Source organism: Lygodium microphyllum, chromosome 30 (genome assembly GCF_053477565.2).
Source record: "Lygodium microphyllum isolate KBCC chromosome 30, Lygodium_microphyllum_v1.1.10, whole genome shotgun sequence".
NCBI lineage: Eukaryota > Viridiplantae > Streptophyta > Polypodiopsida > Schizaeales > Lygodiaceae > Lygodium > Lygodium microphyllum.
In genome coordinates, this window is record NC_141164.1 from 18306247 (window position 1) to 18320142 (window position 13896).

Consider the following 13896-nt stretch of genomic DNA (forward strand, 5'->3'; position numbering starts at 1 on the left):
TAATTGAAAATGCTGGTGTGGCAAATGCATTGTTGAAAGGAAAAGCTAACAACTTTAAAGGCACTAAAAAGAAGGATTCTCAGTTTAAGCAGGATCCTGGCAAGAAGAAGAAGCAATTTCCAGAAAAGACCAGCTTTACAAAGAAGTCTTTTTGGAAGAAAAGATTTCAGCAGCAACCCCAGACTTCTTTTAAACGGGGTAAAGGACAGAAGAGGCCACTTTTTGGCAAATCATTTGAAGAAAGAAAGACTTTAATGATGGCTGGTAAATGCTTTATATGTGAACAGAAAGGTCATATTGCTTCTAAGTGCCCATAGCAATCTTCTAAAGATGCGGAGGATAAAGATGCGCCAGGTAAAAAGAAGCCTGGCATTGGCTTAGTGCCTGGTATGGTGGGAGATCAATCAGCTGATGATTCTACAGAATTGTGCAAAGCTTGGGGAAAGATCAAAGATTTCACAATGCTTATTTTCTTTGATCCTGGAGCTCGTGCAAACTTTATCTCACCAGCATTGGCAGCTAAGCTCGGTATACGTCCCGAGGAAATGGGACCAGTTGGACAAGCTAATTTGGCATGCCCACGACATACTGAACCTGTCACCCCCATTCTTGACAAACTTCGTATGCATATTCAGAACTATGTGGACACAGAGGAGTTCCATATTATGCCTTTAGAGGGCTATGATGTTCTGTTGGGTATCCCATGGTGCCATAGGAAGCATGCTATCTTGGATACTTACAATAGAATGATTACTCTTGTACATAGGGGCAAGACTCATGTGTTAGATGTGAAGCTTAAAGGAGAGTCTGTCCTAGTTGTTTCTGCTTCTGCAATTACTTCTATAATGAAAAATCATATCTCTGCGTACTTGGCTTTTGCAAAGTAAGTTAAAGAAGTTGACAGTAATGTGTCTATACTAGATGAAAGTAGAAGGGCTTTCTTGGATAAATTCAGTGACTGTTTCCTAGAATCGTTACCAGGAGAGTTACCCCCTGGGAGGCCTAAAGATCATACCATAGATCTTATTCTAGAGACTAGTCCGCCCAATAGGCCACCATACAGGGTCAGTGCGGTGCAGCAGAAAGAGATTATGACACAGGTTAATGAGCTTTTAGAAAAGGGACTAATTCAGCCCAGTAGTTCTCCGTTTTGTTCACCTATGTTGTTAGTTCAGAAAAAAGACAGCTCTTGGCGAATGTGTATTGACTACAGAGCCTTGAATAAAAACATGATCAAGAATAGGTTTCTGATTCCGAGGATAGATGACATTCTTGATCGATTACAAGGAGCAAGAATGTTTAGCAGGATAGATTTGAAAAGTGGGTACCATCAAATCAGAATCAAGCCACAGGATATCCATAAGACTACTTTTAGAATGACATTTGGTCTGTATGAATTTTTAGTCATGCCGTTTGGATTGACCAATGCTCCTGCTACGTTTAACAAGATGATGGATAGAATTTTCCACCCTTGTTGAAGTTTCGTTGGCACATTCTTTGATGATATGATTATCTTTTCAAAAAATGAAGAGGAGCATAGAAAACACCTAGTTGCAGTCTTTAATGAGCTTAAGCATAACAGATTGCTCATTAATGGTAAGAAGAGTGAATTCTTTTTGGAAGAGATTCACTTCCTTGGACACATAGTTTCTAAAGATGGTGTGAAGATGGATCCTGCGAAGATAGAAGTAATTGTCTCTAGGCCAGACTTGAAAACCGTTCATGATGTCCGCAGTTTTCTTGGCCTATGTTGTTACTACAGAAGATTTGTAAGACACTTTGGAGAGATTGTTTCTCCTTTACATGCGCTTGAAAAGAAGGATGTCAAATGGCAATGGATTGACAAAGAGAAATCAGCATTTAGATGTTTATAGGGGAAAATGACTACAGATGCAGTAGTTATTTTGCCAGATCTGTCTAAGCCATTCGTAGTGCAGTGTGATGCATGTGGAAATAGCATTGGTGTTGTATTAATGCAGAATGGCCGAGTTGTGGTATACAAGAGTAGAGTACTTTCTGTCATTGAAAGGACTTACCAAATTTATGAGAAAGAATTATTGGTTGTGATCCATGCACTCTCTAGCTGGAGGCACTATTTGCTTGGTGCTGATTTTGTAGTGCAAACGGATCATCAAACACTTAGATACTTTCTCACATATGCTAAATTGACAGAAAAACACTTGCGTTGGGCAAATTTCCTATCTCTGTTCCATTTTCAAATAGTGCATGTGGAGGGCAAGAAGAATGTAGTTGCAGAAGCTTTTATCTCACAAACCACAGGTCTTAGCAATTTCAATTTCTTATCACCATGAATTGGATAATATGAAAAAGCAGTATGCCGATTACGAACATTTCTCTAAAATCTATGAACAATTGATCAATGGCCAACATCATGATCATTATGTGTTCAAAGAAGGCTTTATCACGATGCATGGAAGACTATGCATTACAAAACAGTTGAGGCAAAAAGTTTTATTGGAAAGTCATGCTCCACCGTATGCAGGACATCATGGTATTGATGCTACAATCAAAGCGGTAGAGACTTTCTTCTATTGGCCAGCCTTGAGATCTAATGTTGATGCATATGTTACATCTTGCCTTGAATGCCAAAAGGTCAAATTTGATAGAAAGAAGGCACCAAGGTTATTGCAACCACTGCCTATTCCAGAAAGGCCATGGAAAAGTATCGCCATGGATTTCATTTTTGATCTTGCAAGAACTTCTTCAAGGAATGATGGAATCTGGACTATCATTTGCACATTCAACAAACAGGCACATTTCATTCCTGTAAGGAAAACGATTAAGTCAAAACACATGGTAAAGTTATTTATGCAAAATATCTTCAAGTACCATGGAATGCCACGGTCAATTGTGAGTGATAGAGACCCAAGAATGACTAGCTTGTTTTGGAAAGCATTGTTTGAAAACATGGGTACTACGCTGAAATTTTCATCTTCTTTCCATCCACAAACTGATGGACAATCTAAAGAAGCAAATTCGACTATTTTAGATCTACTCAAGTGTTATGTTTCAGATCATAAGACTTCTTGGGAACACTACTTGCCATTGGTTGAGTATGCATACAATAATACAGTACACTTATCTACTGGCAAAGCACCTTTTGAGATTGTGGAAGGTGGAAAGAAATTGCCTCCCATTTTGCAAACAACAGATAACATCTTTGAAGCAAATCGTTATGCAAAGATTGGGAAAAAGCATATAAAAAGGTGAAGTATGCCCTAGAAAAGTCACAAGCTAAACAGAAAAGAGCTGCTGATAGTCATCGTTGGGAGCTCTTGTTCAAAAAGGATGATTGGGTCTTATTGCGTTTTGAAAAGGCATGTTTGAGAAAACAGAAGGCCAAGGAACATTTGTTTCCAAAGCTGAGTATGCATTACTATGGCCCTTTTCAAGTCTCAGAGAAGATCAATGACATAGCATATAGGCTGAAATTGCCAAAGAATTGGAAAATTCATAATGCATTCCATGTGAGCCTATTGAGGCATTTTATTGGTGAAGTGCCAAAAGATGTGGTTCAAGAGGAACAGCCTGAAGTAGAGGAATTAGATGAGATTCTAGTTCCTGAGCAGATCCTAGCACATAAGGATAGGAAAGTGAAAGGTAGAGTTATAAGAAGATTTTTGGTATGTATGGTTTACATTTAGCATTAGCATGTGTATCATTGAATGAAATCTCAATGCTTTGAAGTTGTATTTGTTACACTTCAGTTGAATGAATATGCATGTTGTGACACTAATAGTTCGCGCATATGTGCTACCGCCCTGTGTTGCATCCGAAAACATGTATATTAGAAAGGCTCCTAGTAATCATAGTTGGATACAGAAAGTAATCCTCCACCTATGTGAGACTTGAACTTACAATGACACAAATGGTAGTGGGGAAACTCCTACCATTGCCCCGTGTCATCTGTTAGCAAGTGATGCATGCGATGGCACTAATAACATGGAGAATCTTGTTATCGCCCTGTGTCATCTGTTAGCATGTGTGGCATGCAATCGAGGTCGCTTGCTTCTTTCAAGAGGGGGTTATGTCACCAGATGGTGATACTTTTTACAGTTGCTTTTTTTATTTACTAATATAAATATTTTATTTTTCTTTTCTTTTGTTGTTGTTGCTTTTTACCCCCAGAGTTCTCTTGGAATAAGCCGGGATCTTTGCATGGCCAAAAGAGACAGTCATTGGGACAAATTGGACTAATGGTTTGTTTGAGCCTTAGGATCAGTTCCATATTGAATGGGCACTGAAAAATAGAATGCCAGTGGTTTGGGACTATGTGCTTTAGCCACTGGAGATGGTGCAGGACAATAAGCTTGACCAAGACAAAAGATGCACATGTGAAAATGCTCACGGAATAAAAGTCACCGTAACTGAGCCACATTACACTTTTTGATGTGGTCACAATGATAAAAGTTGCTCAGAACAACTTGAGGAATGCAGGGGTCACCATCCCTAAAATTTAAGGAGTTACTATTTTTGGATCCCAGAATCTGTTCACATCATTATCTTCATTTTTGCACAAGAATTAATTCTTTGGTCTGTGCCGAGGTCAAATTTTGCACCGATCATGAAGACTTTTAGACCAAAAGATTTAAACGGGAAAATTGTTACATGTATGCCATGTGGCACAAATTCCCAAAAGAGAGAGAGAGAGAGAGAGAGAAAGCATTAAAAAAAACGTAATAGGCATAAGGGGCAAATGGGAGAATGAAGTTTTGAGGAGCTGAGGATAGATTGCTACAAGAAAATCAGCCACGGAGAGTACTTCTACATCTCTAACTCAAGTACGGAGGTAGAGGTTGCTCCCTCTGATCAACTCTCTCTATTCTTAGAGAAAATGCTTCGCATGATGGGCTGATTGCATCGAATGTACATTTCTGTGTTTTCTCTAAAATTCTGCACATGAATCATTGAGTATTGGTCATAGAAAATGTAGGATATGTTGGACAGTAAGAACAATGAATTCAGGGATCTGCAGCATAGTAGCAAGGGAACGTTGTTCCACCCCCTCGAGAACGTGGAAACGCATTTCACACCAACAATCGTAAAAGGAACAGGGAAACACTACGTGGGAACGCCTGTGAAGGCGAAACCGCCGGGGAAATGTGAGGGGACATGGAGAGGAACATGGGGAACATTGGCGGGAACGCCTGTGAAGGGGGAATGGTTGGGGGAACGTGGATGCTGCCGTTCCCCAAAGGGAAACATTAAAAAAGTGACAATTACTATTGCGACTGCGAAAGTGACCACGAGGTGTCCGAATTGTGGCCATTGGCATGCAAACTGTCGGATTGTCGGGAGCAGGGGGCTGTGTGCTGCGACTCGCGTGCATTCGTTTCAACCTTTAGGTAAGAGAAGGCTGCCCGCTCTCTCTCTCTCTCTCTCTCTCTCTCTCTCTCTCTCTCTCTCTCTCTCTCTCTCTCTCTCTCATTTCAGAATAATTACAGCTCTCTCTCTCTCTCCCCCTCCCATTTCAGAATAATTACAGCTCTCTCTCTCTCTATCTTAGCTTTGTTTTTACAGCTCTCTCGCTCTCTCGCTCTCTCTCTCTCTCTCTCTCTCAAAACACGTTGAGTATCATGGAGGGTCGACTAATGCTTTTGATTTCTGAATTTGTAGAAGTCGTGGCTTCCTCAGGATCAAAGCGTTCGGGAAATAAGCAATCTCAGCCTAGTTGGTGGGACGAGGTTGATAAATGGACCATTTTGCATCAAAGGGAGGTGCAAAGAAATGAAAATGCAAAAGGTGTGAGCAATTGAAAACAAGAGGATCCAATCATGTGAAGCAACACTTATGTCATGTTGACATCGGAGCCCAAATAAATTTATGCCCAAATACCACACCCGAAATACGAAGGCAGCTCTTGGCAAAGTACCCAAGTGAAGAAGACAAAGCATGTCCAAGGAAAAAGCAAGCAATTGATGCATCTTTTTTTCATGGACAAGCTGATGATATAGTCATGGGTGATGGAGCCATGCATGTGGGACCTGGAACTTTGCATCCTCACAATCCCATCATGGAAAATGCAGCAAGCAACAAACCTTGGGAACAGCTTGGGATCCTCGTAAAAAGGACAAGGTGGATGCAGCTGTGGCAAGGTTTTTCTACCATGATCATGTTCCATTCAATGTTATAAGATCTCCCGACTTCCTTGAGATGGTCCAAGAGATTACCAAGTATGGTCTAACCTATAAGCCTCCATCATATGAGACACTGCGTACCACTTTGTTGCAAAAGGAAAAGGATGTAATTGAATATGCTTTGGCAACTATGCAAGAAAGTTGGGAGAAGAATTGTGTCTCTTTGATAGCAGATAGGTGGAGTGATACTCGAAAATGATCCATCCATGGGATGGTTGCTTATTTTCGAGGAAAGATGCAATTCATTTCCTCACATGATGCCTCAAGTACAGGAAAAAGTGCAGATTAGCTTGTGGAGAAATGGGCAAAAGGTGTTGAAAAAGTTGGGGCTGAAAATGTAATCCAGTTTATTGCTGATGGTGAGGCAACAAATAGGGCAGCAAGTATGAGACTTGAGGAGAGATATCCACACATCACATTCAGCCCGTGCTTTGCTCATTGTTTGAGCAATTTGTTGAAAGTCATTGGTAGCTCGTCATGGATTGATCCCTTCATCCAAAAGGGCAAGGATATAATCAGTTTCATCCAAAGCCATCAGTTCATTCTTAGTGAGTTCCGCAAGAGAGCACCTAAAAAAGATCTCTTAAAGTACTCTGAGGCGCGCTTTGGCTATAATTTTCTTATGACAAAGAGACTTGAGAAGATAAGTTTACCCCTAACTGGGATTTACTCAGAAGAGATGAAAACCAACTGTTCATAGATTATGTATTTTGGAACATTATCATTCTTTTGTAATTTTCCATCTTTTAATTGATAAAGAAATACTAAGAGGAGCGCCGGTCTTCAAGGCCAATCTGGTGTTGAGCGAGGGAGTGAGGTCTCTGCTTATGTGTGTGTGTGTAAAGATCAGGTGTTAATTGAAGGAACTACCACTTTATGTGAGTCATAGACCGGTTTCAGAGCCAGTGCCGGTGCCCACAGCCAACAACTCACCATTATATGCAACTGCCTCGTGTTGGATATATGGATTCCATTTCCCGAGCATATATTTGAGTTCTCATTTGTATTGTGTTCTTCAATGTTCCTTCTTTCCTTTCTCTTTTGTCTTGTGTTCAGCACTTTATTTCAACACATGTTTCTGCTTCCATTGCTACATCCACTTTTGACATGGTATCAGATTTGAGGCTCTGTGCTCCTGCTGTGTTTTCTTTGCTTATTTCAAGGCTGTTTTAACCATTACTGATTAAGCAACTGTTATTCCAACCAAGCAATCTGTTTTTCCTACATTTTTGCTGACATCAAAATCTATACAGCCTATGTCAGCACCTCTACTACCTATGTGTCTAATCCAACATGCATTTTGGTATTTATGCATTTCCTCCTGGCTGGACAATTGCATTCTCAGGCCGTTTTTGCTGTTTCACGCAGTCTCTCACTGATTTTTTGACTTTTTGCAGCAGATTTTCTTCTTGTTTTGGTCAGATTTTGGTGAACACTGCATGTGAACTCTCATTGTCTACAATCTGTGCTTGTGGCTTGGCTGTGTTTCCTCTCCAAATACCTTCTTCTCTCCTTATCTTCTTATTGTCTATAGATGGCTCCTCCGAGCACATCCATTGATGATAAGTTACATGGGCTTGACTATCTCACATGGAGTGCTGTGATGAAAGCTTAGTTTGCGCAAAAGCGATTATGGTACATCGCATGTGGAGCTCCTCCTCGTCCTCAATGTCCTCCGACATCGGATGATTTTGATGAAAACAACCATGAGGAAGCAGTGCTTGCATGGGATTCAAACATTGCACATGCCTATTCAGCCTTGCTTCAATGTGTTTCTAAAGAAGTCCTCCCGATGGTTACCTCCTACAGGACATATTCTGAAGTATAGACAAAGTTGTAGCTGCTGTACGCAACATCTTCCCCATAGAAACAGGGAACGGCCGTTCCGGCCTGTAGGAACGGCCTAACGCGTTCCAAACCCTCAAAGGAGGTGAAACGGCCAGGGAACGTTCCCTGCCGTTCCCCTTGCCGTTCCCTACTGTTCCCTGCCGTTCCCTGTTTGGAACGGCCGTTCCAAGCCTATTTATTGAAAATTGACATTTTTTCTTGTTTTTTTTTTTCTAACTTGGGTCATAGTCCTTATTGTTTAATGTGCACACACTAATCTCTCTCTCTCTCTCTCTCGGGTTGAAGATTCAAAGTGTCAAGACAACCCACAATCTAATTAGGAGTCCATGCAAAGTTCAAATTTGCTGCATTATCAACTCTTGCAAATTAGAATCAAATTTCAGCCGATCCTCAATTCCAAGGTATTCATCCATTTATATTGTCTAATTTCAAGGGAAATTGGGATAATTGGGGCAATTCAAGGCAATTTGGAGCTATGGGGGTAATCGAGTCAATGTTGGGACATTTGGGTCAATTTCATGCATTGACGGGTATTGGGGCAATTAGAGGGACATTCTTTGGGGCAGTTTGGGTCATGCAGGGCATATTTGGGGCACTTAAGACATGTGCCGTTCCCCCCGTTCCCGTTCCCCGACCTTGGACGTTCCCCCTGTTCCAGGGGGTCCCGTTCTCGTTCCCGTTCCCCGTTCCAGGTAACTATGATCTTCCCCCATGCGGGCAGTCACTCTTTATGGACAACTCCAACAAATTATGTTCGAGGCCAAAGATACTGTCCAATCTTTTCTACTTCATGTGACCCAAATCCAAGACCAACTTCGGCAAATGCAATCTGCAGAGACTCATCTTATTAGACTTGTACTCTTTAAACTTCCTCAAGTGTTTGATGGAGTAGCGAATGCTTTGAGGACGCAAACATCATCTACCCCTTATTACCAACCCTCTCCGAGGAGGAAGGCTAGTCTCAATTTGTATGGCCTAAATCAAGCTATTGGGTTTGTTGTACCCTTTTGTCTTTGCAAACAGTGAGGTTTGAGACTTAACATGATCAATGTGGCATACATGTTTTTCTACAACTCTACTTGGTTATTCACCGATGCAGTGAGTACCACTTTCATAGCCATAGATTTATACAATTGTCATTGGTTGTATACTAGTGCAGTAACTACTATCTTGGAAAAATATATATATTGCTAAGATATGGAATAACAACAGTGTGCTTGGTTGCTTTGAAACATACATGGATAATTGTACATTAGTAGTACATGGAGTAATAACAGCATGCTTGATTGCTTGGAAACATGTATGAATAATTGTACATTGACAATACATGCAATAATGGCAATGGGCTTTGGTCGCTAGTGAACATGCAATGACAGTAGTATGCCTCATTACTGGAAAACACATACTAACAACAATATGCTTGGTTATTAAAAAACATATACTGGTTATTTTGCATGCCATGTCAGATCTTAACTATGTGCAATCAGAATTACTTGTAATGTTTCAAGAGGGGGTACATCACCAAAATGAGAAATGAACTTAATGATTTTAATTAAACTTCACAAATATTTTTGTTTAAAATGAACTTTAATTTTGCTACCCCTAGCTCTTGGCATATTGACCATTGTACAACATAATTGCCAAGGGTTTTTAAAACAGGAGGTATGAAACGGTTTCATGGGTTTCATACGAGTTTCGTAAAATGTTAGAAACAAGTTTCATTCGAGATGAAAGTTATGTATACATATACTAAATGACTCGTGTGACATAAAAGACACAGATTGAAATTATTCATTATTCTATACAATGCAAATGAACATTCAACATAGCATCAATATTTGCATGCACAATGATTCACTATCGATGCCCAACATCAACTTTAGCTATAAAAGGAGCCATCAATATATGCAATCATTATGTTTAACAACTCAAAATAAAACTTTGACAATCAGTGTTAATATCCTTATCAACATGTTAAATAAATCCATGATAAACAATGACTATGAATGTCCCAAAACATTTAGGATATGGCATTGATGAAAGTGTAAATTAGGAGTACCATACGTTTATGAAATGCCTAGGTATGAAACGAGTTTCCAAACCTTATGAAACGGATTTCTTAGCAACTATGCACAGGTTGTAGGATTTGACACTGCACATACAATGGACAAGTATATATGCTATGTGGTACAAGGACAAGGCAAAAGGAATAAGTTGCAATGTGAAACTTTCATTGAATTAAAAGTTTGCACCTAAAATTTGAGTTGCATTGAAAGTTTCGCCTAGTAAACAGCTCACTTAAAGCAATTAAGTCATTAAGCAAACCTTGAGCTAAAGCTTCATCAAATGAGTAACTCACTTATGAGAGCTATAGCAACAAAAGGAAATGCATGTTTGCTAGTTTTTCACAATGAACAGTAAGAGAAGAGTGTTTTGTAGCAATCCCAAGGTGTTGGACAACCAAGAATCAAACTCTTTCTTCTCCTCCTTGTTTCTCTCTCTTGGGCTATAAGCTTTGTTTTACAACAAATGAGAATTAGAGTTTGTTGTTTACAACAGATCAATGGCTAAGGTTTACAAAAGATGGTTACGCGTGAAATTGCTTGTTGAGGGCATTTCAACCAAAACCCCCAATTTTCTCCTTGTTTTGGGTGGCCAAATCATTGAAGATTCGGGTCTTCAGAACTGTCCAGCTTGGATCAGCCCTTCACTACTCTAATACCATGTCAAATGGCAACTTTGTGAACGCAAATGCATAGATCGAACAAGAAAGATAAGCTAGAAAAAAAGAGAGAACGAAAGAGATGGAGAGAACTCCAAAATTAAGAATGTTGAACACTAACTAGACTGGGGCAGACAGATACAAGGGTTGTTATGTGTACACACTCGACCTTGTCACCTCACACTCTCAAGTACAAAACTGAGTTGAAGACCATGCATAGCAACTGCCATAGATTTCTCCATACATTACCATAGGGCATACACATACCTATGGAACTATGGAATAAGTATGGTTCGCTAACCTTGGGTGAACCATACATGATCCTTAAATTTTCCATACTTTCAAAAAAATAAGGATATATAATGTACATACTAGAATTATAATCTAAACTTAAAACTTTGAGTTCAAACCATGAACGTTGAAAAGATCAAAAGTGCAAGTCTTGGATTTCATTGTACACATGCCTCTCAGATACTTTTGGAGAACAATGATAACATCCCATTCTTGGCATTTTTATCTTCCCATCCCCACAACCTATAGGAAAGGAAGAAACTTCTTCAAAATCCATATGGAAAGACCAAGAGAGAAGGAAAAAAAATGTCCATGGATCGCAAATGAAAGCACACAAGTAGGTAAATCGGCTTTTTTGCAATGACACAAAGCTTGTTTGTGTTCATTCTTAACAAGCATGCTGAATACAAGAGAAAAACAAGCTGAAACATGACATTACCTGCCTTTCTTTTTCCACTAGAGCAAAGTATGTTTTTTTTTCCATAGGTTTTCTCCACACCATACATTTGCAAACGTTTGGCATTTCAAACATACACATATGAAAAAAACTATGCAGCCACCTATGAATAGGCTGTTGGGATGGGGAAATAAGGAGTAGGTTGGTCATAAATGCTGGCTAACTGCCCTGCTTATGTGGCAGGCTGTCTGGTAGGTTTTCCCACTGCCTGACATGCCCTGCTGCCCGTACTACCTGCACTTATTCGTCCACCTACCAATGTGCCCGGTCATCCAAGAGGTGACTTTAACAATAAGTTAGGCACTAAACCAATAATTAAGACCATTGAGATGCTTGTCACTTGGTATCAAGTATCTCCAATGGATGAAGTGAACCAGTCTTAAAGATGCCCGACCTTATTCACTTAGTGCAGATTACACTTTTTACATAGCTCTTTCTACAACTTCAATTTTTCACCAATATAAACATCTCTTAACCAATTTCATGGTTCTCTACATGCCTAGTTGCCCCACCCTAGAAACATCATGAAATTCAAACAAAATCTTTTGTTGACCATCGTAGATTGCTGAGACACAACCTTTTCTCTCGCAAAACAATGGTGCACTCTACATAAAACACTTATCTTTGTCCTATCACTTCGGCATGACTCACTTAGGTTGCCAATCTTTGTCCTATCGCTCCGACATTACTCACTTAGGATTCCAAAATGTCTAGGCCTCTATGTAAGTTACAACCATGTTCAATATCGTTCCCAACTTTGCCAAAATGGCAATTGGAACATAACCACCAAAGAGAGAGAGAAACCTTTGAGATCTTAATCATAGACAAGGCGTTCACTTCAAGTATCCAACCGAGTGCGTCAGGAATTAGATTAGTGGATCCCTTGAAGTGATAAATCTCAAAGCAAACTCTTACATTAGGGCAACCCACCTAGTTTTACTACCCTCTAAGATTGCCCTACAAACAGATATAAGAATAATGATCAATCAATCCATGATATAAACTTCAAGCCATACAAGTAATGTATCTGCTTTATTAAAGCATCAATCACAACATGAAGCTCTTTCTCGTACATTGCATACAGCATTTCACATAAGAAATCTTATTGCTTTCCAAGGCAATAGATCGCAACTAGCTAGAGAAGGAGACTAGAAGGGAGGCTGAGGAGGCCATGTGCTTGATGCGAAAAAAGTCCATGAAATTGACAGTTGCAAAATTGTCATTCAGCACTTGGCGACAAACATTGGCCAAATGTCATTCAGCAGTTACCTATTAATGCAGTACAAGCTTTGGTTAACAAATGTTCATAGCCACCAAGACACTCAGTCGGTTGAACATGCATCTTCCCTGGTCTCTTGGCCGCTGGTTTACAGCAAATCCGTGACCAGTCCATTAACGTTTCTGAAAAGTCTACATCATGTCGATAATATATATTAACCCGAAGTCTGAAAAAAGAGATTGAATGCGATATAACACGTTGGACACGAAAGCCATATAAAGATTATGCTCCTTTGCAAGTTTACTAGATTATGCTCCTTTGCAAGCTTTCAATATGTGACAGTTAATGAAGATTGAGTACTCACCTACGGCAAGAACGGTACTACGTTGATCTTCATAGGCAATGAAAGCAAAACCCCGTGACTTCCCTGTTGCTTTGTCACGAAGAAGATTGATATCTACTATCTCGCCATACCTTGCGAAGGACGAAGAAGATGATTTAAGGAAAGAGCATGCACATCGATTTAGAAATTAACGCCGAATGCCGCAACTTACTGTGCAAATATAGCTAGAAGGTCGCCTTCTGTGAGCTCAAATGAGAAGTTGCCGACGTAGATGTAGGCGGAGTCCTTGTACCTAGCGTGCCAGGAGGCTTCTTCAGAAATACCAAGGGCTGCTTCCCGAGCTGTAATCTTCTGTGTATTCTTCACCTGCGTTAACGGGTTCATCGAGAGAGAGAGAGAGAGAGAGAGAGAGAGAGAGAGACACACACACACACACAAATGAGAATTATTTGAACCCTGGCACAAATGGGCTCGCGAAGAAGAGGGTGAGGACCAGGACACGCTCAAGTGAATCTCTTCTCTATTCTCTATCTTATTTTCATTGTTGGTTCGTGTCTTCGAATGTCTAGAGGACTTCTCAAAGTGACCTGTACTCAAACTTTTTCAATTTGGAATAAACCTTTTCAAATCAATTCGAAATAAAATTATTTTGGTGCATGGTTGGATGATCTTTGAACCTCCACATGACTTCTCGAACCTAACAGATGCCCATCGAATGCTTTTCAAATTTTAATAAGCCTTCTCACACACGTACTCATACTCTCTCTCTCTCTCTCTCAACACAATGGGGGGGAGTTGGGTAGGGTAGTAGAGAGGGACAAGGGTTGAGCAGGGCAAGGCCCTCTCTCTCTTTTCTTT

At 40.1% G+C, this 13896-nt stretch overlaps 1 protein-coding gene across 1 annotated transcript in view; it reads right to left on the reverse strand.

Annotated features, from left to right (window-relative positions):
- Positions 1-13592, reverse strand: part of LOC148009592 (RNA recognition motif (RRM)-containing protein) — a 94655-nt gene extending 81063 nt beyond the window's left edge. The window contains exons 1-3 of the mRNA XM_087672983.1: positions 13250-13592; positions 13060-13169; positions 12746-12886 (exon numbers count right to left, since the gene is read on the reverse strand). Of these exons, the coding sequence (XP_087529109.1) occupies positions 12746-12886; positions 13060-13169; positions 13250-13422 (424 nt within the window). The 5' untranslated portion in view covers positions 13423-13592. The remainder of the gene's footprint in view (positions 1-12745; positions 12887-13059; positions 13170-13249) is intronic.
- Positions 13593-13896: the final 304 nt, after the last annotated feature.